At 37.4% G+C, this 27,779-nt stretch overlaps 1 protein-coding gene across 2 annotated transcripts; it reads left to right on the forward strand.

Moving 5' to 3' along the window:
• Positions 1 to 1,055: 1,055 nt before the first annotated feature.
• Positions 1,056 to 20,311, forward strand: PGRMC2 (progesterone receptor membrane component 2). 2 transcript variants are annotated; one of them, XM_045055879.1, is made up of 3 exons: positions 1,056 to 1,507; positions 16,803 to 16,958; positions 17,930 to 18,168. In XM_045055879.1, the coding sequence occupies exons 1-3, from the start codon at positions 1,090 to 1,092 to the stop codon at positions 17,959 to 17,961; spliced, it is 606 nt and encodes a 201-aa protein (XP_044911814.1). In that variant the 5' UTR covers positions 1,056 to 1,089; the 3' UTR covers positions 17,962 to 18,168. The 2 variants fall into 2 exon arrangements, with proteins under 2 accessions (XP_044911814.1, XP_003985064.4); XM_003985015.5 differs by having other exon boundaries at positions 1,063 to 1,507; positions 18,084 to 20,311.
• The last annotated feature ends 7,468 nt before the right edge of the window (positions 20,312 to 27,779 follow it).

Consider the following 27,779-nt stretch of genomic DNA (forward strand, 5'->3'; position numbering starts at 1 on the left):
TGAGGTAAGGAGCCCAGAATAAGGCTTCAGAGGTGAATTTATACCAGATTTTTAAAGGACTTGAGAGGCTAAAAGACTGTGAAAGACTTAGGGAGATTAAAAAAAAAAAATCTAAATAAAGTCGAAATAGCGAATCAAAGGACCACCTCATTCTAGCCACTTCCCTACCGCCACGGACTATGATTTAAGCGGTAACACCTTTAGTCTGAAACCTGAAAGAAAATTCTACAAGCGAAGTCTTGACCAAAACCACCCGGGAGTGGCTGCTCCGTGCTAGCGCAGGCAGCGAGTAGATTCCGGATTCCAAATAACCGTAGTGCGGGCACTGTGCACTCTTTCCGCGACAAGAAGACTCCAGTTCGTCGCCAAAACTTTTGGGCGGTAGCTTGTCTGCGCGCCCACGCTCCCAGCTTCCGGAAAGGCGCGCCGGCGCCACGGGGGAAAAAGGGACGCCCCTCAATAGTTTGCGCCAGCAGTTAAAACTAAGTCGTGGCCTCCCACAAGCCACCAACCTGCGCCCTCGAAAAGGCGACCCGGCCAGGCTCCCGCCTCCGCAGCCGCCTAGGCGCACGTAAAATCCCTAGCGGAGCAGAAGCCAAGAGGCGGGAGTTCGCGGACACGAACTTAGACCTGGGAAAGGAAGCGGTTCCAGGGCGCACGCGCATTGCGAGGGGATTGGGCGGAGCCTGCCTCCCGGAGGAGTTGCAAAGGAAAGGAGAGCGCGTGGCGCTCCGGAACTCGCGCACGCGCCGTAGTCTCACTCGTCCTGTGCGCGCGCGCGGCCGGCGCTGCATCTTTTCTTCAAGCCCGCCCCCCTCTTCCACTTCAGCCAGGGTAGGCGACGAGCGAAAGCAGGGAAGTGTGGGGCGAGGTGGGCGGGGCGTCGCACGCGAGCGCGGTCTGCAAAAGAAGGGAGGAGGAGGGAGAGATCCAAGACAACGTTACCCCGTCAACACCCAATCGAGAGCAAGTCTGACCCCGCCCCCTCACCTCATGTTATTGGCTGAGAGGCCTCAGATGGGCGGGGTTGGCCGTGGGGTTGGGGAGGGCAGGGGGCGGGGAGGAGGAGGAAGGCGCTGGCGGGCAGTGATGGCGGCGGGTGATGGGGACGTGAAGCTAGGCACCCTGGGGAGTGGCAGTGAGAGCAGCAGCGACGGCAGCAGCGAGAGCCCAGGCGGCGCGGGAGCGGCAGCAGAAGGGGGCGGCTGGGCAGCAGCGGCATTGGCGCTTTTGACGGGGGGCGGGGAGATGCTGCTGAACGTGGCGCTGGTGGCGCTGGTGCTGCTGGGGGCCTACCGGCTGTGGGTGCGCTGGGGGCGGCGGGGTTTGGGCGCCGGGGCCGGAGCCGGCGAGGAGAGTCCCGCTGCCTCTCTGCCTCGTATGAAGAAGCGGGACTTCAGCTTGGAGCAGCTGCGCCAGTACGACGGGTCCCGCACCCCGCGCATCCTGCTCGCGGTCAATGGGAAAGTCTTCGACGTGACCAAAGGCAGCAAGTTCTACGGCCCGGGTGAGGAGGAGTTGGAAGGGGAGGGGGAAGACCTCCTGTAGCTCAAGTGCGACCCTCTTCCGATGGTGGGTGCCCCTAGGCACTGGGTTGGTTTGCCCAGCTTTCTCGATGTCTGAACCCCTGCGCCCTGGCTGCTGCACCTGGGACGGCCGGCCCCACACACAACCCCAGCAGCGGGCACTTACAGCTTTCCACCCTCCGAAGTCTGTGTTTCAGTGTTGCTAGCTCTCAGCTTTCATCTTTCTCTCATCCCTCCACGAAGCCTTTTCTTGTGCTGAATTTTTAAAAATACTTTTAGTTGTCGCCTGTCAAGCTGGCCCATAACCTTTCCTGAGCTTTCTGATTCCTGGGATAGGTGGGGGCAGGAGGGAGGAGAGATGTCTAAAGTACGGACCTGAAGTTGTACGCCAGGTAATTCACAGCTTTCCTTTCTTTACTCTTTTTAGCCACCGATCTCCCTTTTCCCTCTGCCATTCCCCATAAGGCCACGTTTAGGTACACGTAGTTACAAGTTCCTACCGTTTAGCTTGTGAAGTCTGGGCATATAAGCAACATCTCAGATTCTTTTTCTTTAAACCAGTTTTAGTATGGAGCCACTTACCAAGATTAACCATGTATGTAGGATGTAGACAGACCAGAATGTAGATCTTAATAAAGACTGGCAAAGATACTCTCCCTGAGTTTTGGAGGTGGAGCTCAGATACCCCAGCAGGCGGGCCTGTCTGGCTTCTTTCTTTCTTTCTTTCTTTCTTTCTTTCTTTCTTTCTTTCTTTCTTTCTTTCTTTCTTTTATCGTAGGAAGGCAAGTATTCAAATACATGTTGATAATGACTTACTGTGTTTTCACTGAGCAGAAAAAACTTAAAAAAGCTATAAATCCACACCCCAGTGCAAGGTTTCTGCAAGTTAAAGGTTTTTAAAACCTTGCTTTCAGAGAACCGTGTATGTAGGGTCATTGGGTTAGAAACCCTTCTTTCTTCCATGTAGTACTTCCATGTACTACATCATTTCATTTCATTTCATTTCAGATTATGCTAATAAACTTCAGTTCAGACTCATGGAACCTGTTGGTATACAAAAAAATTGAGCAACATTGTACATCCTGGTTATGTAGTAATTAATTCTAAGCTTAAAAAAAAGTGACTACAATAAAAAATAAATAATAAAATTAGGGACCTAGAGTGACCTGTTATTCGAAAGAGTACATTCAAGCCTTAAAGTTAAGGGTTGGCAAGTCTAAAAACAAGTTGGTTTCCTTCTTGATTTAATCTGTTAGTACAGGAGATTTATTGGTACTTGTAAATATATACTTTTGGTTTTAGTGTTTGATGGCTGGAATATATTTTAAAGTGCTTTGGTTAAGTGAAATAGGAATAAGAAATTGGAGATTTTATGTGTTAAACTATTTAATTGCTCAGTTGCTTGTATTTTTGTGTGTACATCTACATTGAATTTAATTAAGTCATAGGTATCTTATAAAGTATTTGCTTCTGGTTATGTAAATATGAAAAACAGTTGTCTACCTACTTAGCTAAAACAGTTAATACTTTTTCTTAAGAATATGAGGGACAAGAAAATAGAGCCAAAGTAAAGTAACTAAACGGACAGACCAAATTAAATAGTTAATTTTTTTTAAATCAAGGATTTACACAATATTTTGTACCTGAAGTTTTTTCTTATTAATATTAAAAAGTGTATGCAGTGATTAGAAATTGTGTACAGTTTTAGGTTTTTAATGTAGAGCTTACCCAACTAAAAGACCTGCTTTTGTAGCCCCTATCTAAACTGACAACGTAACAAACAAAGTGTTAGTGCAAAGAAGCATATTAGTCCTCACACATTATGCTTTGCCACTATCTGCAAATAGCTAGGAAAGGTTATCCTGGACATAGTTTAGCAGCCTCCAGTGGCAAATGTTCTGCAACAGAAATTAAAAATTAAGAGTCATAGATATAACGTAGATAGCCTTTGTGCAGCTTGAGCATTAAGGGGCTTCCTAGATAACACGGAGAAATCACTTTTAGGTTGGCTTCCACCAATTCCCAGGTCCTGATGAACAGCCTAAGAGTAATTAGTTATTTTATTATAAGTATTTATTGTTCAACCTAGTAGAGATGTTTGGAACGTTGTATTATGGAAAGGAACCTTGAAAGTAGACAGATCACCTATGGGCTTGAAATATGTTGACATTTCACATTAACAGATGTAGCACTTTTTCTAAAAGTCTTGAAGCCAAATTTCAGATATAAGTTTATTTTAGGTTTTAATTTTTATTTTCATCTTCAGTCATCTGAGCAGTTTGAAGCAATTTTAGCCTGACAGTCTTAGGGCTAAGGAGCCAGAAAACCTCATTTCTTTGCCTAGCCAATATCTACTCCCATTTCACAATAATAGTTTTAGAGTTAAAGATTTTTTATTTTGTGAGGTTTTTCTATGTTGAAAAATTCTATGTTGAAAAATTCTTAGTCATTTCTAAAGTTCAAGTTCTTAAAAAATTATTGACAATTTAGTGGAGTAAACACATGTTGGCAAACAACTGGCATTAACTACATTTGTCAGCATTAAATTTAGTAACAGTTCAGGCACTTGGCCAGCATGTGAGGAAAGTGGTCAGGTAAGAAACAATGCATATGGGAGGAGAAAGAAAGTAAGATTTGTTAAGCACCTACTACATCAGATCATTAATTTGTCATCTCCATGTTACTTCAGTGAGGTTAGTAAGTATTCTTGCCCTCAGATGGGGAGTCTGAGGTGCAGATGGGGAGTCTGAGGTACAGACATGGCATTCAAATCCAGGTACATTTGACCACAAAGCCTATCTATACTAGTTCAGGTAAACTACATAATGGGATAAACTTAGAATCTTACTGTTGTTTTGATACCCTCTCCAGGGTCCCATAAGGATCTAAAGCCTCAAAGAAACACACTTTCATGGCTGTATGTTTTGCTGTCCAATATGGTAGCCACAAGCCACATATGGCTTTTTAATTTTAAGTTAATTAAAATTAAGTATAATTAAAATTGAGTTCCTCCATCTCACTGGCCACATTTCCATTACTCAGTAGCCACATGGCTACCATATTAGTGCACTTTATAGAGAATTTCCATCTTACCAAAGAGTTCTTTTCAACAGCATTGGTTCTAGAGGTCAAGGGAGGAGGAGGAGGAAACTCCATTTATTGAGCTTATTATCTCATTTAATTTTCAAACAGCCCTAGGAGATAAGTAATGTTCCCATTTTACAAATGTGGAAACTGAAACTCAAGGAGGTTTTACTCAAAATCACCTACTTAGTGGCAAAGCTAGAAATCAAACAGTATAATTGACTTCACATGCCATCCCATCCCATTGTATCACAACAAAATATAATTTCACACATTTCTAGAGTAATAATAGAGTAGGAAGACTGGAATAGATAGTATAATTCTAAATAACTTGATTAATATTACTACAGTGAAATTCTACCAAAATAGTGTTTTTGTTTATTCTTTAGAATGGCAAACAATTATACAGTTGTATAATTTGTATAATAGTTTATTCTGCATTTCTGAAATTTAAATATATGGCTTTCCCCTTATTCCATATAGCATTTTCTTTGACACAGACCAAAGCTGTATTTTCTCCAACTTTCCTTTAAATTCCACTGGAAAAGAAAAAGTCATATATAAAAGAAGTACCCCCATGAAAGGGGCACATGTACATTTCAAGTGATTTTCCTCCTTTTTTAAATTTTATCTTCAGTATGTTAACTTTTATTTATAGTTTGCAAAATTACAGTTGAAGCAAGAGTTGCAGCATATTGACTAGGCTCAACCTGACCTCTTCCTTCGTGGATATCCTATTCACACTATCAGCTATCATCCCAGCTACTTGCTTTGAAGCCAACTGGGTCTGTTTGGACCATACACATCCATTACCTTTCAGTAAAATAAAAGAATCAGCTAAGTTGTTTAATGAATTTTGATACTCTGCTCAAATTTATACTAGTTATTTCTATAATACCTACTCTGAGTTCAGCATCATGCCCTTATTTTTAATCTTTGAGGGAATTGTATTTATGTTAAATACTAACATTAAGTATAAAAGGATAGCTGAAAGCCCATATGAAACCAGAATATGTTATTCATGCTGGAAGAAAATAGATTTAGTAACATCTAGAGTTAGCCATTCATGTTCTTTTAATAATTCTTTCAACAATCTGCGACATATACCACCCCTCCCCTCTGTATGCATGACAGACATCACTAAATAACTTCTCTACCCTTCGAACCTGCATCATCTCAAGATAGCTAAGATAGGATTTCATCTCCATATTAAATACTTAAAAGGAATTGCCTGTATTTCATTACAGTGTTGCTTAAATAAGATGTTGTGAAAAGTGAGTTAACTGAGTTTTCAAAACAGTTGAGTTCCTACTTGTGTGGAAATTTAGGAAAACAGACAATAAACTAGCATTCAGTATATAACTATAATTTATAGTTAAATGTTTTATGAAAGAAATGAATAGGATATGTAATAGAGTGTAAAAAAAGGACTTTATTTAGAATAGGTGGTTAAGAAAGATGTTTTATTTATATTAGTTTATCAAGAAAAGGGGGTTGATATTTAAGCAAAAACCTAAAGGAGTCAGCCATACAAAGATTGGGTGTGAGAATGTTTTGATGCCATCTAGCACTAGATCTAGAACTGATCATATCACATTAATCAGCAGGGAAAGAAACATCCTTAACCTTTACTGATTTTGAGATTTGACTTCAGCCTTTGTTTGGTTAGTATTACCTCAGTGTTTCTTTTTCCACCAGTCTGGTATGTTTTATTATTCCTCTGTAGATAAAACATATAACCACATTTTTTTTCATTGACTGTAATATCAACACTGTCTTTAAGCAGCTTAATCAGTTTATATGTTTTATGATTACTGATATATTTAGATTTCTATCATCTTATTTAGTAATTTATCTTTGGCATATGTTTCATTGCCTCCTTTTATCCACTTTTTTTCCTTCGCAGATTGAATTTTTTAATTCTTCCACTCTTTCTCCCTACTTATTTGGATATATTCTATTAACGATTCTTTTGGTGATTTCCTTAAAGTTTTTGCTATTAGACACTATCCTTCTGAAGAACATAGGACTATTAGCCAAACATTTCTCTGTGAATTAAAAAAACTCTAAGACACTTTACTGCTATTTGAGAGAATATTTATTTAATAAATATACAAAAGTACCATGCATACAAATGTGGATGGTATCTCTTGAGATTCTGTAGTATATAGCCATATGTTGTGGCCCTGGTTTAGAAGGCTTTCACTCTATATGGGGTGCCTGGGTGGCTCAGTCGGTTGAGCATCTGACTTCACCTCAGTTTGTAATCTCACAGTTCCCGAGTTCGAGCCCCACATTGGGCTCTCTGCTGTCAGTGCAGAGCTCACTTGGAATCCTGTGTTCCTCCCTCTCTCTACCCCTTATCTGCTTGTGCATGTGTGCACACTCTCTCTGTCTCTCTCTCTCAAAAGTAATAAAAACAAAATCATTTAGAAAACTTTCACTCTAGTCCCTCCCTCATCCTATTTTCTATATTATTTCTATTAGACTTATAGTTCTGTATTTTTTCAAACTCCTCCCCCAAATTTATTAAAGTATTACCTATTTTTTATTGTCAGCCCTCATTTAAATTTACCAGCATAGTTACCATTTTCTTTATTCACTGTCATTTCTTGCATCTCATTACTTTGTTCAAGGTTCAGCTCTCATTTTAGTGAGGTATGTCCTATAGTTTTTTCATTGGTAGAAAAAAAGTTCTGGGGCACCTGGGTGGCTCAGTCGGTTAAGCATCTGACTTCAGCTCAGGTCATGATCTCATGGTTCATGGTTCAAGCCCCATGTCAGGCTCTGTGCTGACAGCTCAGAGCCTGGAGCCTGCTTCGGATTCTGTGTCTTCCTCTCTCTCTGCCCCTCCCCTGCTCAAGCTCTGTCTCTCTCAAAAATAAATAAGTAAACATTTAAAAAAAAAATTCTGTCTCTATATGCCCTTGTTCAGGAATAATAGTATAGGTTTAGTATATAAAATTGTAGATTGACCTTTATCTCAGATCTTCAATAATATTATGCCACTGTCTTCTATTTCTCTTTAAGTGCTTTGGGTAAATTGCATTCCTTTGATTAATCCGTTTTCCCATTTGTCTTTGGAGTGCCGCTCTTTTACTAGGATTTGTCAAGGTGGGGATTTGATTTTTTTTTTTTTAACATGTGCCACACTCTACTAAAATTTGAGGATGTGTGTCATCCATTTATTTTAGAAAATTTGAACTCATTATCTTCAATTATTGCCTCCCCCATTCTCTTTATTCATTCCTCTGGAACTCTTAGTAGGTACACATTAGCTTTTCGTTCTGTTGTTCATGTCTTTTAATCTTTCTTTATGTTCCATCTCTTAATTGCTTAAGAATTTTAGACAAACATACTATAGTTCTTTAATTTGTTTGTATTATTCTGGGGATGCCAGTTCTTGTATCTGCTGTATGTGCTCACTCCTCCATGGTGGTTTGTTTCTTCATGTAGTTTATAATTTTTACTGCAAAAACTTGTCTGCAGCAATTACTGTCTTTTTGTTTCTTGGGGTATTTTTTCTATGTTGTTCCTTAAGCCAACTGTATTTTTTGTTTGGTAATACATAGTTAAAATAGAAGAATTTACAGGGTATTAACAAACATATAAGTTGTTTCCAATCTTTTGTTAATACCTAGTGCTCCTGTAAATATTGATGTACATGTCCTTTTACACACATGAGTAAACTTATGAAGTAAATTCCTAGGGGGAGCCGGGGTGGCTCAGTTGGTTAAGCATCCGACTTCAGCCTAGGTCATGATCTCGTGGATCATAAGTTCAAGACCTGTATCAGGCTCTGTGCTGACAGGTCAGAGCCTGGAACCTGCTTCACATTCTGTGTCTCCCTCTGTCTTTGCCCCTCCTCCACTCATACTCTGTCTCTCAAAAATAAATAAACATTAAAAAAAATTACTTAAGAAAGGAAAATTCTAGAAGTAAAATGACTGAGACTTAGGTTACAGGATATTTTTTATTTGGGTACTTTATTTCCGAATTGCCCTCCAGAGAAATTGGACCAATTTACACTTCATGGAAATGCCTATTTCTCACTCCTTTGCCAAAAAATGCAATATCAAACTTCCTGGTCTTTGTCAATCTGAGAAGTTAGAATGGTATCTCAATATTGTTTTAATTTACATTTCTCTTTTTTAGTGAGGTTGGCTGGCTACCTTTAGAATTTTGAGTCATTTATGTTTCCTTTCCTACAAATTATGTGTTCATATATTCTTTGCTACAGTTTTTCAATCATGGTATTGGTCTTTTCCTAGAGATTTTAGGTGTTTTTTAAAAAGTGAATCAAAAGTGAATCAATCTTAGCTGCAAACATTTTTCCTAGTTTATTTGTCTTTATACTTTATGGTGTTTTTTCTAAGCCACAGAAATTTTTGGTTTTATGTATTCAAATTTATCTTCTTTCTATGGCTGCTGAGTTTCTTTATCATAAGTTAAAGGTTTTTTGCACTAAAAAGGTTATTTTTTTAAATACGTAGTTTTTTAAAGTACTTCTATGGTTCGGGTTTTTTAGTTCCATTTGGAATTTGTTTTAATATGTGAAATAAGGATTTTTTTTTTTTACAGAAAGCTATGCAGTTACCCCAACACTATTTATAGAATATTTTTCCCCAACACTTGCAGTATTACCTTTACTGTTCACTAAATTCCAATAGCTAATTAAGTCCTATTTTTAATATAATAATTATATAATAATATGGGGCGCCTAGGTGGCTCAGTCAGTTAAGTGTCCAACTTCAGCTCAGGTCATGATCTTGCAGGCCCCACATCGGGCTCTGTGCTGATGGTCAGAGCCTGGGTCCTGCCTGCTTCAGATTCTGTGTCTCCCTCTCTCTGCCCCTCCTCCACTCGTGCTCTGTCTCTATCTCAAAAATAAATAAACTTTTAAAAAAATTATATAATAATATAATCATTTAAGATGCTATTTTTTCACCTTAGACTTCTCATCCTATGAAGGCTGTGTTAAACTCAGTCTCCATTCCAACATCTGGCATAGGCCTGAAGTTTTAATTTTTCAGTCTTCCCTGTCCCCACCCTAAGCCATAAGCGAGGGCCAAGGCCACTGAGCTCAACCCACAGTATTGTTGACAGCCTTCTAGTTTGAATTTCAGAAGCAAGATTGAGTTAAGGAAAGTATTTTACCTGCCTAAAATGGGAGGAGGCCAAACTAGATTCTTTCCCCATTTTATACCAGTGCCTTTAAGATTTGCCCAATGTTAAATGTTGGTGAAGCCTCTACAACCCAGTTATCTTGGCTTCTTGAGAGGTATTCTTTCATTTTCACCACACTACCTTCTCTCTAAAAGTCTTGGGACTTTCTAAATATAAGTATAAAAAATTAATATTTATTACTTGGATTTCTTTCAGTCACTTTTACATATTGCTTCATTTGTTCCTAGGCCCGTTGTAATCTTATTTGGAATACATTACTCAATACAACTATAATTAGGTTTGTTTTTTTTTAAGTTGCTTTAGTAATCACAAAAGACTATTGTCAAAACAGGCCAGAAAACTAGGCTGTTTATAAACTTTAATGAATTAAAGTTTGTCCCTGAGACTATGGTTGTTATACAATGGAAATAACTGAAATATTCATTGTAGAATTTTCTCCTCTTCATAAATACTAATGTAGCTATGTAGTCATTCTAAGAATCACAGTTATGTTACATACTTTAGATATTTAGTTCTTCCTGGAATTTTCTGTTCATTGCATTATTCTTTAAAACATTTTCTTACAGTGGCCATATGTTTTTCCTTTTTCAAAAAAATGTTACCCGTTCTACCTGATCATATTAAAGTAAGCAGTTTCAGGATTCACTAACTAGTAGATTTATTGAATTTTGAACTTGAAAAATCTGTGCCACAGTTATGTTAACTCTTAAAGAGTATTAATGAAATCTGAATTCTAGTATAATGTCATTTTGATGTATTTAACATTATCTTTAAAAGAAGAGTTATTTGGGGGCTCAGTTGGTTAAGCATCTGACTTCAGCTCAGGTCATGATCTCATGGTTTCTGGTTTCAAACCCCACGTCGGGCTCTGTGCTGACAGCTCAGAGCCTGGAGCCTGCTTCTGATTCTGTGTGTCCTCTCTCTGTCCCTCCCCAGCTCACACCCTGTCTCTCAAAAATAAAGTAAACATTATAAAATATTTTTTTAATAAAAGATTTATTTTTAAAATGATGTCCTAGAATATTTGTTACATAAGTACATTTAAGAGAAACTGCCTTGGTTGAATTGCTGTTCATTTTTGGTAGCAAGAATTTTCTTCAAATTAAACATCCACTTTTTTTTTTTTTTAACATTTATTCATTTTAGAGAGACAGAGCGAGAGCAGGGGAGGGAAGGGCAGAGAGAGAGGGAGACAGAAAATCCAAAGCAGGCTCCAGGCTCTGAGCTGTCAGCACAGAGCCCAATGTGGGGCTCAAACTTATGAGCTGTGAGATAATGACCTTAGCCGAAGTTGGATGCTTGACCGACTGAGCCTCCCAGGCATCCCTGCAAATCTACTTTTATATCAGCATTATATTGTAGTCTATGATAAAGCAACAGAATATAACTCCCTTAGTTATTACTGAGATGTTAATGTAAAAATGAACCCTTAATAGTCAAAATAACATTAGTTTATATAAGCTGGCCTTTATTATTATTTTTTTTATAAATTATACCTAAAGGCTTAATACCATTAAAATTTGTTTTCCTTGGGTAACTCTATGTTATTTTAGTGTAATAGGTAGCCAAGTATGGTTATCAAAATATTGGAATCAGTAACTTGTATGTTTGTTGTGTAAAGGGGTAGTGGAATGGCAGGTATTTCTGGCTTCTCAGATAATGCTTCTGGTTGTATTATAAATGCAGCGAAATGTACTTTAGTTAGACCTCATATCCTCCTTTCTCTGAGCAATGCATCCAATTCCAATTCTAGTTTTTAATGTTATGTTCTTTATGATCTTACAGGAAAAACTAAACTAGTCTAAAAAGACCTTTTCATAAGTTAAATGCTTCCTGAGGGAAGAAGACCGCTTAATATAGTTTAGAGAGTGAAGAAGTATGTTAATCACTGAATCATTCGTTTCTGTTCAAGAGTTAATAAAACATCATTTTGCCTAGAAATAGGCTTGATTTATTAACTGTTGATTCAAGTTCACTCTTCCTAAGTCGACATCTAAAATCAAAAAAAGAACGTGTTTTATGAAGTTTTGTTTTTGCATTAATTTAGCATTGAGGTCTCCTTAGAAAAGTTGGCAGAGAATTTTATAAGAGAATGCATTGGTATATATTAATATACTCAGAGATGGAAGATTTTTTGTTTTTATAATGATCATCTCTCTTTTATAATTCAGATAAGTTTTATGGTTTATACTCTTAAGTACTTTGAAGTAGATTGACTTATGCAGGCCAGGAAGATAAATATTACAACAAAATGATAAGAAAAGGTGTTGATGTATATAGCTTTCTCGTTAATTCTCTTTTCTTTTGATTTAATAGGTGTTCTAAAATATCTATTCCCCTGAAATTTTGTAATTAATGGAAATGCTCCAATTTTCAGGTGTCACTCCACCTTTGGGTTTGTGGATCCTCTGTGTGTTTTCTGAAGGTGGACTATATTTGGAGTAGTTAGAAAAGCAGATGGGGCACTTGGGTGGCTCAGTCGGTTAAGCTTCCTACTTCGGCTCACGGTTCGGGAGTTCGAGCCCTGTGTCAGGCTCTATGCTGACAGCTAGTTCAGAGCTTGGAGCCTTTCTTCAGATTCTGTGTCTTCCTCTCTCTCTGTCCCTCCCCTGCTTGCGCTGTTTCTCTTTCTCTCTCTCAAAAATAAAACATTAAAAAAAATTTTAAAAGAAAAGTGGAAATAGTACTTCCTAAGTCTGCTGGTAATTTTAAGCAAGTCACTGAATGCCTCTGCTTCTGTTCATCTGCCAAGTGAGGAGGGCAAAAATTGTTCCTTTTACTTTGCAAGACTATGAGAGTAAAGTCACGTGCTAGAAAATTCTTTAAATGGTTGACTATCATTTTACATTTGTAGTTCTTTACAGCCTTGATCAGCTTTACTTTTTCTTTTGTGTGTGACTCGTCGCTGTTTTAAGTTTGTCAGCATTAAGGGGATATATAATGTTTATAGATTACTTTGTCATCATTGTCGTTCCTCAAGAAAAAAAAAATCACACTGGTTCTATCTATCTATCGCCTCCATCTCCAGAGAAGCAGCTAGTGCCACAAAGCATGTGGAGTTATGCAAAAAAAAAATAAATAAACCCACACAACTGCTTTAAGATGAGGGCTACTTTTCTTTTCCCTAGGGACTATTCTTGCTTAATTTTATTTTTTTATTATTTTTTATGTTTGTTTATTTAAAAAGAATTTTTTTAACATTTATTTATTTTTTGAGAGACAGAGAGTGTGAATAGGGGAGGGGCAGACAGACAGGGGGTGTCACAGATTCCAAAGCAGGCTCCAGGCTCTGAGCTGTCAGCACAGAGTCCGACATGGGGCTCAAACTCAGGAACCATGAGGTCATGACCTTAACTGAAGTCAGACACTTAACCAATTGAGCCAACTCAGGTGCCCCTAATGTCTACTTATTTTTGAGGGAGAGAAGCAGAGTGCGAGCGAGGGTGAGGTAGAGAGAAAGGGAGACAGAATCTGAAGCTCCAGTCTCGGAGCTGTCAGCATAGAGCCCGACTCAGGGCTCAAACTCATGAACCCTGAGATCATGACCCGAGCCAAAGTCGGACACTTAACCGACTGAGCCACCCAGGCTCCCCTGTTCTTGCTTAATTTTAAAAGTTCACATTGCTCTAAAATAAATAATTCCAGGGGCGCCTGGGTGGCTCAGTCGGTTAGGCGTCCGACTTCGGGCTCAGGCCTTGATCTTGTGGTCCGTGAGTTTGAGCCCGCGTCGGGCTCTGTGCTGACTGCTCAGAGCCTGGAGCCTGTTTCCGATTCTGTGTCTCCCTCTCTCTCTGACCCTCCCCTGTTCATGCTCTGTCTCTCTCTGTCTCAAAAATAAACAAATGTTAAAAAAATTTTTTTTAAAGAAATAATTCCAATTTAAGGAAATTTGGATTTTACTGTGTAAGTAGAAATAATATTGAATTTCTTTCTCTTAAATGGTTAATACCCTTTTCAATGACAAGTGAAATAGTGGGCAATAATTTGAAGGTTATTAATGTTGACCCATTGTAAAAAGTGTTTCATTTTCTTATATAGAACACAAATTTAAAAGTATAAATTGGTAGTCTAAGTGTATGCTAATAGGAAAATGATTAAATTTTAGGTATATCCATTCAGTAAGAAAATATATAACAATTAAATGGTAATTGTGAATGTCACCTAATATTAAGTAGCAATATGGAGAATACTTAGGAACAGGAAAATAGAATAAGAAAGTGCTTTACTGGAAGGATTATCTTAATTTTCATGTTAATGTATCTGTACCTGTTGCGAATGCCACTTCTGGTTCCGTGCCATGAACTTTTCAGAGTATGTTTCTTATACTCAGTGAACTTTATAGTGCAAAGCTTTCTATAATTCAAATTAATTTTCATAAGTTTTTAGATTTTTGTCTATTTAAGTAGATTTTTGAATTCTCTCAAATGTACAGATACTTTCTGACACATAATCTTCAATTTCCTAAATGCTTTCAAATATGAATATGGGTATAATCATTACTCTGTTTATTTAAAAAGCAAGAAATTTCCAGGTTTTTCTTCTAGTTTACTTCTCATTAGAAAAGATTTTGTTTTGTTAACTGAACAGTAAGCTCTCTAACTGACCACTCTGTTGCTCATAATAGTTAAGCTAGTAATTCTGGTTTTAAAATTATTTTCTCTAAATTACCTTTGTCATGTATGGATAACTATAGCCTCAGGAAAGAAAATTTTTTTCTATTGTAAAATTAGGAATTTTAGAAATCTTATTTATTAGCACTTGATTTTTTAAAAAAATATTTAAGTAACCTCTGCACCTAACATGGGGCTCAAAGTCACATATTCTTGTGGCTGAGCCAGCCAGGTACCACCTATTAGCATTTAAATTTTTACTTAATTTAATTTAGTTTACTGATTTTATTTTAGAGAGCATGAGTGGGGGAATGGGGCAGAGGGGAGAGAGAGAGATTTTTATTATAAAAAGAATTTTTTAACGAATATATAACCAAAATCAGAAAAAGACCCATTAAGTTCAGAGAACAAACTAATGGCTGACATAGGGGAGGGGGTTGAGGAGATTGCCAAAATTCGTAAAGTGGGGTGACAGATACAGGCTTCCAGTTATGGAATGAATTCATCACAGGGATGAAAGGTATATCATAGGGAATATAGTCAGTAGTATTGTAGCAGTGTCATATGGTGACAGATGGTAGCTGTACTTATGGTGAGCACAGCATAATATATAGACTTGTCAAATCACTATGCTATACACCTGAAACTAATATAATATTGTGTGTCAACTGTACTTCAATTAAAATAATAATAATTTTTTAAATAGCCAGACTACCAGTTACATGAAGTAAAATTTTTTCCTCCATTCCCCAGAAAAGGTTGCCACTGCTAAGTGTTTGGTCTGTATTCTAACTGGTGTTTTTCATGCATATACAAACACATGTAGAATGTGCATACATGTGTATTCTTTTTTTAATTCAAAGCAAATCGTGCTATATATATACATATACACACACACACATACTCTTCTGAATTGCTGTTTTTAGTTACTCTATCATGGACTTCTGTGTGTGTCTGTACGTATAGAGATATCTCCTTCTTTTTGATAGTTATGTACTATTATTCCATTAAATTAATGTACTGTAATTTAACCAATTTCTTGATATGGAAAATTAGGTTGTTTTGGTTTTGTTTATTTGTTTTAAATAACAAGTGTCTTTTTTGTCATAAATTTGAGCGGAGATTTTGCTTACTATAAATGAATCTGTTTAAAGTAAAGGATCAAAATCTAGTTAATCCTTATTTGGAATTGCAGCTAATATTTTGGAAGAAACTTTCGTTTCTACTTTATGCCAGGCACTGTGCTAGGCACTGAGGATACTGAGATGAGTAATACAATTGCCACTCTCAAGCACAGACTTTGGGAATGGCTCACTGCTGTCAGCATATAAATCATGCCATTCCTTTCTAGGGAAGTGGTTCTTAATTCCCTGGACAAAATGCTAATCATTTTATGTCAGTCAGAGGAACTGTTCCTATAGCCATGTCTCCTGTTTCCCAAGAGCCTTGACAAATGACAACCATTGTTTAATGACTTTTCATAGTTTATATAGGTAATTGTGAATATATTCTGGTAGTCTGGTGATATTTATTTTGAAAATGGGCCATATTTCTGGTAAAACATTCAGCAAAGATATGTTGAACATCTACATGTGTTGTGCACTGAGCTAGTCACGGAGGTGCAAAGATGGTACAGTCTCTGCTCTCATACAACCCTACTTTGGATTAGAGGAAGAAAATGTTTTAGATCCACAATTCATTTGGGTCTTTACCAAGTACTTATCTAGTGGATATTCTGTTTTGTTTTTAGATGCCACAATTAATTAACAGAAATCAATAAAGCATTATCTCCCCTCAAACCAGTTTCCAAACCTAATTGCTTAAGTTTCCTCTTCTCCCTAATACCTTGTAGTCTTCAACTTTGAATACAAGTTTTGAGGTATCTGAAATTTAAGTTTTAAATTTTCAATGAAAAACTTTATTTTGTTCTAAAGGTAGATCTCCAAGAAGTTTCTTCTCATTGTCTAGTATCTATCTGTGCATGTTTTGAAGTTAAGGCTGTGTACCAAATATGAGTCATTATGAGGTTTCTTTTATTTGACCTTTTCCTTTGAGACATTCTAAAATATTGTTAAGGTTGGGGCGCCTAGGTGGCTCAGTTGGTTAAGTGCCCGACTGCGGCTCAGATCATGATCTCACAGTTTGTGAGTTTGAGCCCTGCAGCAGGCTCTCTGCTGTCAGCTCAGACCCTGCTTCAGATCCTCTGTCTCCCTCTCTCTCTGGCCCTACCCAGCTCTCCCTCTCTCTCTGGCCCTACCTAGCTCTCCCTCTCTCTGGCCCTACCCAGCTCATGCTTTCTCTCTCTCTCTCTCAAAAATAAACAAACATTAAAAAAATAATAATAATAAACAAAATATTGTTAAGATGATGTCAATAATTTCTTTTTTTCCCCCAGCTGGTCCATATGGAATATTTGCTGGTAGGGATGCCTCCAGAGGACTGGCGACATTTTGCCTAGATAAAGATGCACTTAAAGATGAATATGATGATCTCTCAGACTTGAATGCTGTACAAATGGAGAGTGTTCGAGAATGGGAAATGCAGTTTAAAGGTACCTTCATTTTCTTGGGTTCTTTGGAAATATTAAATTTATGGCCAAAGAAAGTATATACGATTTCACTTCTTTAAGAAACCTAAGGATATATTTTCACCACCATCATTATTTGATGATAAAAATAGCAAAATTTGAAAATGGTTGTTACATATTAGTTAAAAATCCATTTTTAAAAATTGAGTTGTTACCAACTGTAAGTCTAACAAATTGTGACACCTTTAGTCTTATAAGGCTTTTTAAGTAAGACATAGTATTTTTAAATATAGGCTTCTATTTAAAACTGAATTCATTATGGATATTGATACTATAATTTATTCTAAAATGATTTTACTGATCTTACTCTCAAAACTATATAGAAAAAATGTCATTCCCCTTTATTATACCCTCATGGCATCAGTTAATACCTGTTGACAGCTGTGACACTCCAGACAGCTATTTATGTGACCTATACATCCCTTGGAAACAGTTCTGGCTTCTTGGCATTTGAACTGGTTCTACTGTATGAGGTAGTCCTCCTGTCTTCTCCTTCTGGTGTGTCAGTTAATTCACTTAACCTAGTTCAAATTCCTGACCAAAAAATGACTAAATATGTATCACCTTGGACATTATAGTGTTCTAAATTAAGTACTGGTAACCTAAAACAAGGAATATTAACAGAGATGTAAGAAGAGAGTTTGCTAGGAGAAAGAATAATGGTATGACTGGGGCCACACACTGAGTTCTCAAAGAACACAGGATAATGAGTAACAAATGACTTTGCATCTCATTTGGTTTATTTTCTTGGAGACTACTAGCAGATGTCCCATTTTCTCCCAAGAATATTTTCTAGTTGGATCTACTTAGCATGATCTCTAAGTGATTCTGATGAAATGTCCTTGGTTAAGAGCTGGTAGAATGGAACACTTTTCCTGGTAAAGCACAGTCCCCAAGCTTTGTAAATTCCCTAATCCTGTTTTCTTTTGTTCAAGCCTTACATGAATACAAAGACCAGCCAAGGTGAGCAATAGGATCAATTTAGCTTATTCGATATAATTTTAAAAGAGGTGAACACCTTCCCTGCTGTGTAATGGAATAGTAAAACAAATTTGATCACTACTGATTTTCTTTTGATGTATTTTTCAGAAAAATATGATTATGTAGGCAGACTCCTAAAACCAGGAGAAGAACCATCAGAATATACAGATGAAGAAGATACCAAGGATCACAATAAACAGGATTGAACTTTGTAAACAACCAAAGTCAGGGGCCTTCAGAACTGCAATTCTTACTCCCTTTCACAGAATGTCCAGCGTCTTTGGGTTTGGTTCACCTGCTGCAAAAAACATTCAACAGATTGTATACAAGCTAAATGAGTCTCACTTTGAAGATTTGAATACTAGACATTATTTATGCTGCCAACCTCATTTGTTGCAGTTGTTTGTAATGTCTGGTGGGGCTTCATCATCCTGAAAAGGAGGAAACAGGGACTTTTTTAAAGAGCAAGAAAGTCACAAGGTTACTATTCCCTCTCTCCCTCCTTCCCTCCCTCCCTCCTATTTTTTTTTTTTAAATCGAAGACAACCAGATATGTATTTGCTACTTAAGTGTACAAATATCCTCAAAAACAGCAAGAGATTCATGTGCTGTGTTTTTGTTATAGCTCTGAGGGAGGAGACCTAGGCAGGAGAGGTTGGGGGTGCACATCAATTTGAGTAGTTTAGATTATTGAAACATTAAAATGTGAATTCTCAAACTTTTCTTTTTGGGTTTTGTCAGGAAAAAGGAAAAAACCCTTCTAAGAAATCTTTGGAAATTAGGAGAAGGGATTTCAAGTGGATCTAAGTCAAAGTTAATTCCCAATAGTAAGATCATTTGAAACTAGTTTTTATCCCTTCCCTTCCCCTAGATCAAATCAATATTAATTGTGCCTTATTTCACTTACATAGACTTGAATTATTTTTAGGGAAAGCCCCTATGTGAATTCAGAAGTCATTACAAGCAGCATTGAGACTGAAGTTGGAATATTCTGTTGACTGCAAAACCTTGATGTCATTCTGTGTACATAGAATGTAAAAGGAATATTCAGTGTTACTGCCACATATGTTAATATACACAAACTTAATTAGCATTGTAATGGCCAAATGCATTCCCTCATGCTTTTTCTCTTTTAAAAAAAAATCAAAAATCAAATCAACACGTTTGTCCCCCAACAGCTGCCTAATTTTAGGAGTCTGACCCTCACATCTCATTGGTGTGGGTGCATGGGGCTGTGGTATGGATGTTGTATGGGTGCGTCTGAATGTGTGTGAGAGCGCCTTGGAAAGGACTCTGCAGATACTGTAAATACCAGTACCATTTTAATAAAGCATGTACAATAAACCAAAATAAGCTTGAGTTGGACTTTATATATAAACTGTAAGCCCAGTGCATTATGATATGGTAGTCAGGATTATGCATTTGATTCAAGATAAGGAAAAGTCTTGGAAATGAAAAGCAGGCACTGGTTAACCAACTTGTACACATTGTACCACATTCACTGTAACTTTAGGAAGCAATTCCACTTTGTGGAACATTCTCGAGATCTGAGATTATTCAGGTAAGAATTGATATATAAAAATGTACATATTTTGACTTTATATTTTGATGCTGGCTATACTCGAAGTAATAGCACCCGGGTGATAGTTACTGAACACAAAATAATAAAGGGTATTACACTGATAAGTACTGAATTCTTCTATTCACTTGAAAAAGCCCTTATGAAAAGCCCTGCATATTCTGCATATGTCAGTTACTTGATTTCATTGAGACTATTTAGGTTCTTGGTTACACCAAAAACTTAACAAGTCGCCCATTAAAGTCACCAAGTTAAAGAAGAGGTTTATTCTACTTTATGAATATAACATATGCAGAAGCTGTCAAAGAAAGGGGAAATTTAAATTGCAATAATAAGCTAAAGTATGAAAAATACTGCATTCTGTTATATTCAGTCTTGGGATGTTTTATAGAAAATAATGATCTTCAGCCAAATCTTTGCTGAATACTGGTTGTAAAGACTGAAGAATATTGGTAAATGCTTTGTGTGTTTTTTATGTAAAATATTTTATAAAATTTGCTAACATACATGTCCTCTGTAGTAAACATAAATATATATATATGTGTGTATGTGTGTGTGTGTATACGCGCGCACACACACACACACACACACACACACATACACACATATAAGTTTGAGCCTGAAGTTCAGAAATAAATCTGTACTTGTGAATAGAGAAACCCTAAATATCCATGCAGTAAAAATGATGCAGTCTGTTAAGAAAATTGAGTAATTTGTGTTTTGGACTTGAAATAAACTTATATAGACAATTCCTCAATTTCAGTTGAGTGTTTCTCATTCTCAGGTAGTTTGCTGGGTAGTCTTAGAGTAAGGAGATAGAAGCTGTGGTGGTATTTTTGCTGCTGTTTTCCCCTTAGACTCTATTTCCCTAACTTTGCTGATTATTAGAACCACTTGAAGTACTTAAAATGCACATCAGACCAAACCTACTACACACTGAGCCATAATTGAAAGAAAATGGGTCTCAGACTCTTACTTTGTTTTGTTTTGTTTTTAATTTTATTTTAGAGAGTGAGGGAGCACGAGCAGGGAAGAGGGACAGAAGAAATGAGAGAGAGAATCTCAAGCAGGCTCCATGCTCAGCGCAGAGCCTGACTCAGGGCTTGATCCCATGACCCCATGATCATGACCTGAGCCAAAACCAGGAGTCACGCTCAATGGACTGAGCCACCCAGGCACCCCTCAGATTTCACTCGTAAGAAGTCCATGGTAATTCTTGTGGTTAGGCACATCTGAGAAACACCATACTAATCATTTCAAGTTATATTGTCCATCTTTGACATCCACTTGAAATGAACTTACTCTTCGATAATTTTAGTCTTGATTTCCTGTATTCGGTTTCATATTCCCTAAAGTTTCTCAGTTACATATCAGGAGATTCCACATAAAAATCTAATGTGATTTTTTTTAAACATTGTTTTTATTCAGATTTTTATCTTCTGATAGTATCTCAACGTTGGCATGTTTCTTAAAATCTATACTGTGTGTACCAGTCAGTTTCTCTCCATTAGGAAATGAACCTATTCAGACAACAGATAAGTTTTTAAACCTTGACTGTGAGGGGTGCCTGTGTGGCTCAGTTGGTTACACGTCCAACTTCGGGTCGGTTAATGATCTTGCAGTTCACAAGTTGGAGCTCCGCATTGGGATCTGTACTGACAGCTCAGAGCCTGGAGCCTGCTTCGGATTCTGTGTCTCCCTCTCTCTCTACCCTTCCCCTGCTCACGCTCTTATCTCTCAAAAATAAAACATAAAAAAAAAAAATCTTGACATTAGTGAAGTCTACGTCATGTTTTCCTGACAATAATTCTACCTGCCTTTTTTGAAATCTGCAGACTCCAACACTTACACCGACCTCTACCTATAATCTGAAAGCTGAAGTTAGTATATTGAACCAGTACTGGAGAAAATTGTTCTCTAGAAAACTTGAATCAGACTCTCCTTACCCACGTATTCCATTTACTTCTGTTAGTAATTGGGAAGTGCAGCCAATTGCTAAAAATGTATGCCGTTGGCATGTTAACACAGTGTATTACCTTACAGAGTTTTTTATGAACCAGAATAAGCTGGTCATAATAAAGTTTATAAATTGCTTTGAGCATAATAAAAATGACTCATTGCATATTATAGTGATGGTTCTTTTGCTCTAGTGAGTTAAATGTAGCAAATGCTCAAAGATAGCTTTTGAGTATGTGTGTTCCATTAAGGTCAGCCCTCAATTTGGTAGATTCTAATAACAGATTATGATCTATTTGTTGTAGGAAGAAAGTTCAAATGAACACCACCCAATTTTTCTTTACTGTTTTTAGGCAAGACTCATCATTCCCAGGCAATGTCAGAAAAGGCTGTATCTTCTTACCACACTCCTGTGAGTCAGACTTTGAGGAGACCCTGGGCTAGATTTCAGCTTCGCATTTTTTCTACCATCACTAGTGACTGAGAGAACATTTGGACTGCCTGTGATTTCTCCATTCAAGAGAGCAGTTGACATGCTGTGAACACTCTGGTTTATTCTCGAGATTTTTCCATCACTGTATCTGCATAGGACCCAACTAAATAAACCAAATCATGAAGTTTGGTGTAAGAAGACTGGTAAATATTTGCATACTTATTTTTAAAAGCATGATCTTAATGGCTACATAGTATCATTTCCAAATACAAATTTTAGTGGCAGGATATTCCATATAGTGTGGTGCCAATCTGGTTAAAGAAAATAGCAAAGTTTGGAAGCTAACAGAATTTTAAAACTAAGCTATGCTTTTGCCTGGTCATAAAAGTAATATATGCTCAGTATGGAAAAGGATTAAGAAAATAACCAAAAATCAAGAATTAAGCAAAGTTAACTTTTTCCTGCATCTCTCCAGTCCCTTTCTATATAAGGATCATAGTCTATTCAAGTCTTCTGACTAGAGATACCATGCAGTCATGCAGGACACCTCTACCTAGAACCTCAAAATGAATGCATCATACCCCCCGCCCCAAACTTACTTTTACTCTTAGCTTCTCTGTCGCTGCTATACTCTCCTAATTTATCTTCCATCCTCCCTTGTTCTCATCAAACTCATAGTCCCTGTTGGCAATTTAAAATGTAAACTTGACCTCACTTGAGGCCTTCAGTGTCTCCCTATTTTCTAAAGAATCAAGGCTTATGTCTTCTTCATCAATTCCCACAGCACTATTACATAAAACAACTTGTATCTTCCAGAATATGCCCCTAGCTACTTACCCACTCCATTCTTCAGTCTGAATTATACTGTCCTCCATACCTTCCCAAATTAACTGCCCTCCTGGATAATTTGTTCAGTCTTAGAGACTCAGGCTCAGTCTCAACTCAGTGCCCCCAGAGTGAATTAGGGAGCACCCCCCCCATTCCATGACTCCATATCACAGGTACATTTGTATCACTGATTTACCATTGTGTTGCAATCATCTGTCTCCCCTAATAAACCAGGAACCAGAACATACTCCTATTTTAGGCCACAATTTCCCCAAACTTATTAGTACAGTGCTGGACACATAGTATTTGTTCAAAATGTTTTTTTCTTAAATTTGTAAAACTAGAGGGTTGACTAATACCAGAAATTTTAAAATGGGGGCTCAAAGGAAACATTTTAGAGACCTGGAAGAGGGCCTAGGAACTGCATCAGAGCAGCACCTCTTCTTAGTTTTGCTTATTGGGCTTGCAAGTAAGAATTTGAAGTCCTTGTGCTACAGAAAAAATGTTGGGAAACCACTGGACCAGATGATCTCCAGAACTCTTTCACTTTATGAATACAGTTCAAGGGCAGAGCTATGCAATCTTAAAAATATCTAGCAATACTTACTCTAGGACTGTAAACTACAGATTTATCTTCATGGCACAAGTGGATGAAGGTGCAAGCACCACAGTACGACCCTGACCTAAGTGCCTATCTAATCAACATTGTTTTGCAGCAGCTATAGCTTATAGGCTTCGTCAAAGGGGTGACCAAAAGAAAAAGGAGAGAAAAGGAGAGGACTTCCATTTTTTTTACCCTATAACTAAAACCATTCATCAACTCTTTTGAAATCCCACCCAGGGAAGTCCTTTGCTCCCTCCACTGTGGACCCCCCTGACCCCCCCTCTCTTCCTACCATTCCCATTACAGAAGTACTCATTGTAGTTGCTGGCCTATTCCAGTGGTAATTTAGAAAAAGGCGAGTTAAATTGATCTTGCCAAAGACAAATTGCAATGTAATAAAAATGTAATGAAAATAGTCCAACCTGCTGCACTTGCCTACGAAGAAATACCTTATTTTTAGAGAAAGACCTTTGTCCTTAAAACCTTTGCTAACAGTGAGAACAGAGACAAATGCAAGATAAGATAGGAACAAATCACCTTTCTTATATAAGAAATGCAGGAGCAAGCATTTTAATTCCTTCTCTATTTAGGCTGTGTCCGTAGTGGAAGGAGTTTAGGCCTTGAAGGAGTTCTGCTTTCTGGTGACCTTGAACAAGTTTCTGAACTTCTCTGAGCCTAATTTTCCTCAATTGTGAAAGGAACCAATAATACCTCGCAGGTGAAAAATAAGATAAAGGCCACCACCAACTCTATGACATGTACTATATTCCCTTCTTCTACTTTGCAGTCGTAGAAAGACATTTTAAGTATCTTTAGGTGGTATATAATTTTATTTAAAGTAAAAATCTGAATAACCCTTTGTTAATTAAACCTATAGTCCTAAATCTGAAAAATGTTTACTAGTTTTCCCACAATTCATCTATTAGTAACAAAGTATTACATTTAGTAACAGAGCATCAATGTAATATTAAAGTTCAATAGGGGCACCTGGGTAACTGTCAGTTGAGTGTCCAACTCTTGATTTCAGCTCAGATCACGATCCCAGGGTCTTAGGATTGAGTCCCACGTCGAGCTCTGTGCTGACAGCTCAGAGCCTGGAATCTGCTTCAGATTCTGTGTGTGTCTCTCTCTGCCCCTCCTCTGCTTGCTCTCTCTCTCCCTCTCTCTCTTTCAAAAATAAACATGAAAAAAAATTTTTTTTAACAAAAGAATTTAAACTCGTGGACTGGAGGTGATCCTGAAATTATTTGCATGACTTTATTAGATGAGATGTCAGAGACAGAACTGAGTGATTATATTAACATGAAAACACCTCTCATTATTGACCACCTTCACTGAAGAACAATAAGCACTTTGCGCATAAGTTAACTATCTTTAACTAGGAACAAAGTTGAAAATGCTATACTACAACGAGTTCACCAATGTATTTGCTGTATAGCTTCACAGATTTGTGTGAATTTTTTAGTTAACCTTATCTCAACTGCCATGAAATAATTCAGAATCATCTCACAACTCAACTTGGGTTAAGCAAAAATGGTGATTAGAACGGCTTAAATGTATTGCAAATGTACTATTCAAAGATTTTCTCCAAATGACTGAGTCTCTTAAATTCAAACTTCCAGACATCCTAAATGAAAAAAATCACTAGACTCACATTATCTCTAACATATATATTCTTGAGCAGTCAGAATTCAGTTCAAATTGGAATTTACTCATAATGGTTAACTATGTGTCAACTTGGCTAGTCTATGGGGTCTGGTTGTCTGGTCAAACACTAGTGTAGATGATGCTGCGAAAGTATTTATGTGATTAACATTTGCAATTGGTTGACTTTAAGTAAAAACAGATTACTCTTATAATATGGGTGGCTCTCATCCAGTCAATTGAAGACCTTAACAGCAAAAACAGGTTTCCAAAACAAGAAGCAATTCTGCCTCCAAACTGCAACAGAGAAACCCTTCCAGAGTTTTCCATGTGCTAACCTGCCCTGTAGATATTGGATTCAAGACTAACATCCACTCTTACCTGAATTTCCAGCCTGTCAGCCCTACAGATTTCAGAATTGCCAGCCCCCACAGTTGAGACAATTCCTTAAAATAAATTATTCTTTCATTATCTATCTACCTATCTCCTATCGAGAGAGAAATCTCTATATTAGCCTAATACACTACAATTTCCCAATTATTAGTACATATGAAACTTAAAATTTTTCAATTTTGTGACAAATCCTCCCCCTTAACTTGATTCAGTACCTAATACTTGATCTGATATGGTCATGTGGGCTTTAGTTTCTGAACTTGAAAAACATTTTAGCCATGAAATGTAATACTTTTACCAATATTCCTTCCATTGTTCCAGATAAAATCTGACATAACTTTTCATCTAATCTCTGAAATAAGATTTCATCAGAAGTCATGAGACAGAACAAGAGGAAAGATGAACACAATTAATTCTGCTCTCGATATCAAAATCAATGTGAAATTTAGGAAAAGAGCATAATCTAGCAATTTTATTCAAAATCACTTATATTGACCCTAAGTTTGATTTTTTTAATATTTAAAAAATTATCTGGAAATAAATTTAACAGGGGGTGCCTGCCTGGCTCGGTTGTAGAGCATGTGACTCTTGATCTAGCGGTCATGAGTTCAAGCCCCATGTTGAGTGGAGAGATTTCTTAAACATAGAATCTTTAAAGAAATAAATAATTTAACAGCAGTAACATGCAGTCTTTCTCTTTTGGTGGGGGGGGGGGGGGGGGGTTGACCTTCAAACATTTCAGCTAAGAGAATATTTAAATTGACCCTGCCCCACCTCCAATTCTTGGTTCTTCTCCAAAGACAACCATAATTTTCCATTTGGTGTGTAACTCTCTATCCTTTCTTCTAAGCATTTTCTATGTCTATGGCTGTACCTGTAGAAATATTGCAAAGCTTAAGTTCCAGAATCTGCAGACTGACTGCCTCAGTTTAAATCCTAGCTGTGTGACTTTAGGCAAGACACTCAACTTCTCCATGCCTCAGTTTTCAAATCTGTATTATGGAAATAATAACAGTACCTAATTCATGGCATCATTTTGAGGATCAAATGAGTTAATCTCATGAAACACTTGGAACAGTGTCTGGCACGTAATAAGCACTATACAATATTAGCCATTATCATTGTTCCTCCCCCCCTTTTTTTAATATAAATGACTTCATCCTACTATATGTTATTTTGCAACTTGTCTAACCCATTTACACATTTTGGAAATATTTTCATATTACAGATAAAATCTACCTCTTTTTTTTTTTAACTACTTCAAGCCTCATTTTTTATATAATGATTTCAAACAGCCCCTTAGTGCCTAGAAGAAGTATCTATGTTTATCCAAATAATTTATCCCTTTTTCTATATGATTCAGTGTACTAAAGTATCGGGGGGAGAAAAATGGTCAAATGCATCATGGGAATATTTGTACAGATATCTTTGCTGAGTATCAGATGGGGAAGGAGATAAGACCCTGCCATCACCTGGGACATACCTGTCACTACCCTAGGTAGCCTCCATTCATTTTTGAGTCTCAGCTTGCATTTACTAAAGAGGATTACTCAACAGAGATGCAAGCAGTCAGTCACTGGCAAAGTTACCATACTCTGGCTGTCCTATTTCTCCCTTCTTCAGTGCTGCCTCACTGCCATGAGTAAACCTGCATGTGTATTTAAAGAAAGGCCAGGGGAGACAAATGATTGGCATGGTTAAAGATGATGTTTACATTGTATATCTGATTACTTTCAAAGTTCCTTTTGAGGGGATGCCCTCCCTTAGACCCAAAAAGGATTAGAAGTTGTTGCTGCCTCAGAAAATGAGGTGAGAGGGCAGTTGGAGAAGGGTGAAGGGAGAATAAGGGAGGGTGCTTTTCTGATCTTCCTAACATATCTCAGGCTGTTCCTTAAATGGACTCCCTTAAAGCCATAGCACCTGGAACATGGCCTGGCACAAAGCAGGCATTCAATAAATGTTTGCTGATTGAACAAATGAAGCAATTAAACTTTTACTTAACATAGCATGACAAAGCATATTTCACATTTAAAAAAGGTAGAGGAAGGGGTTCTGTATTGTCAACATCTATATGTCCCATCCCTCCCTCTCTTAGATCCTCACTCTGTCGCATGAACTGTTAGGGGCAGAAATTGGGTCTATCTTTGTGAATCTAGCCTTAGGACAATATCTGCTCATAAATATAAATTGAATGAATGAATGAATGAATGAATTTTAACTAATTTAGATGTGTCCTAAAGCAGCACTTACTCATTAGGTTAGCTCCAGAAATACAAAAGCCCCTGAGGGTGCTCCAAAAGAATCGTGGCAAATTCTTCCAGGGCAAACCCACCTTTATGAGGCTGGGTCAGAACTCCTCAGCTTGTG

This window comes from Felis catus, chromosome B1 (genome assembly GCF_018350175.1).
Source record: "Felis catus isolate Fca126 chromosome B1, F.catus_Fca126_mat1.0, whole genome shotgun sequence".
NCBI lineage: Eukaryota > Metazoa > Chordata > Mammalia > Carnivora > Felidae > Felis > Felis catus.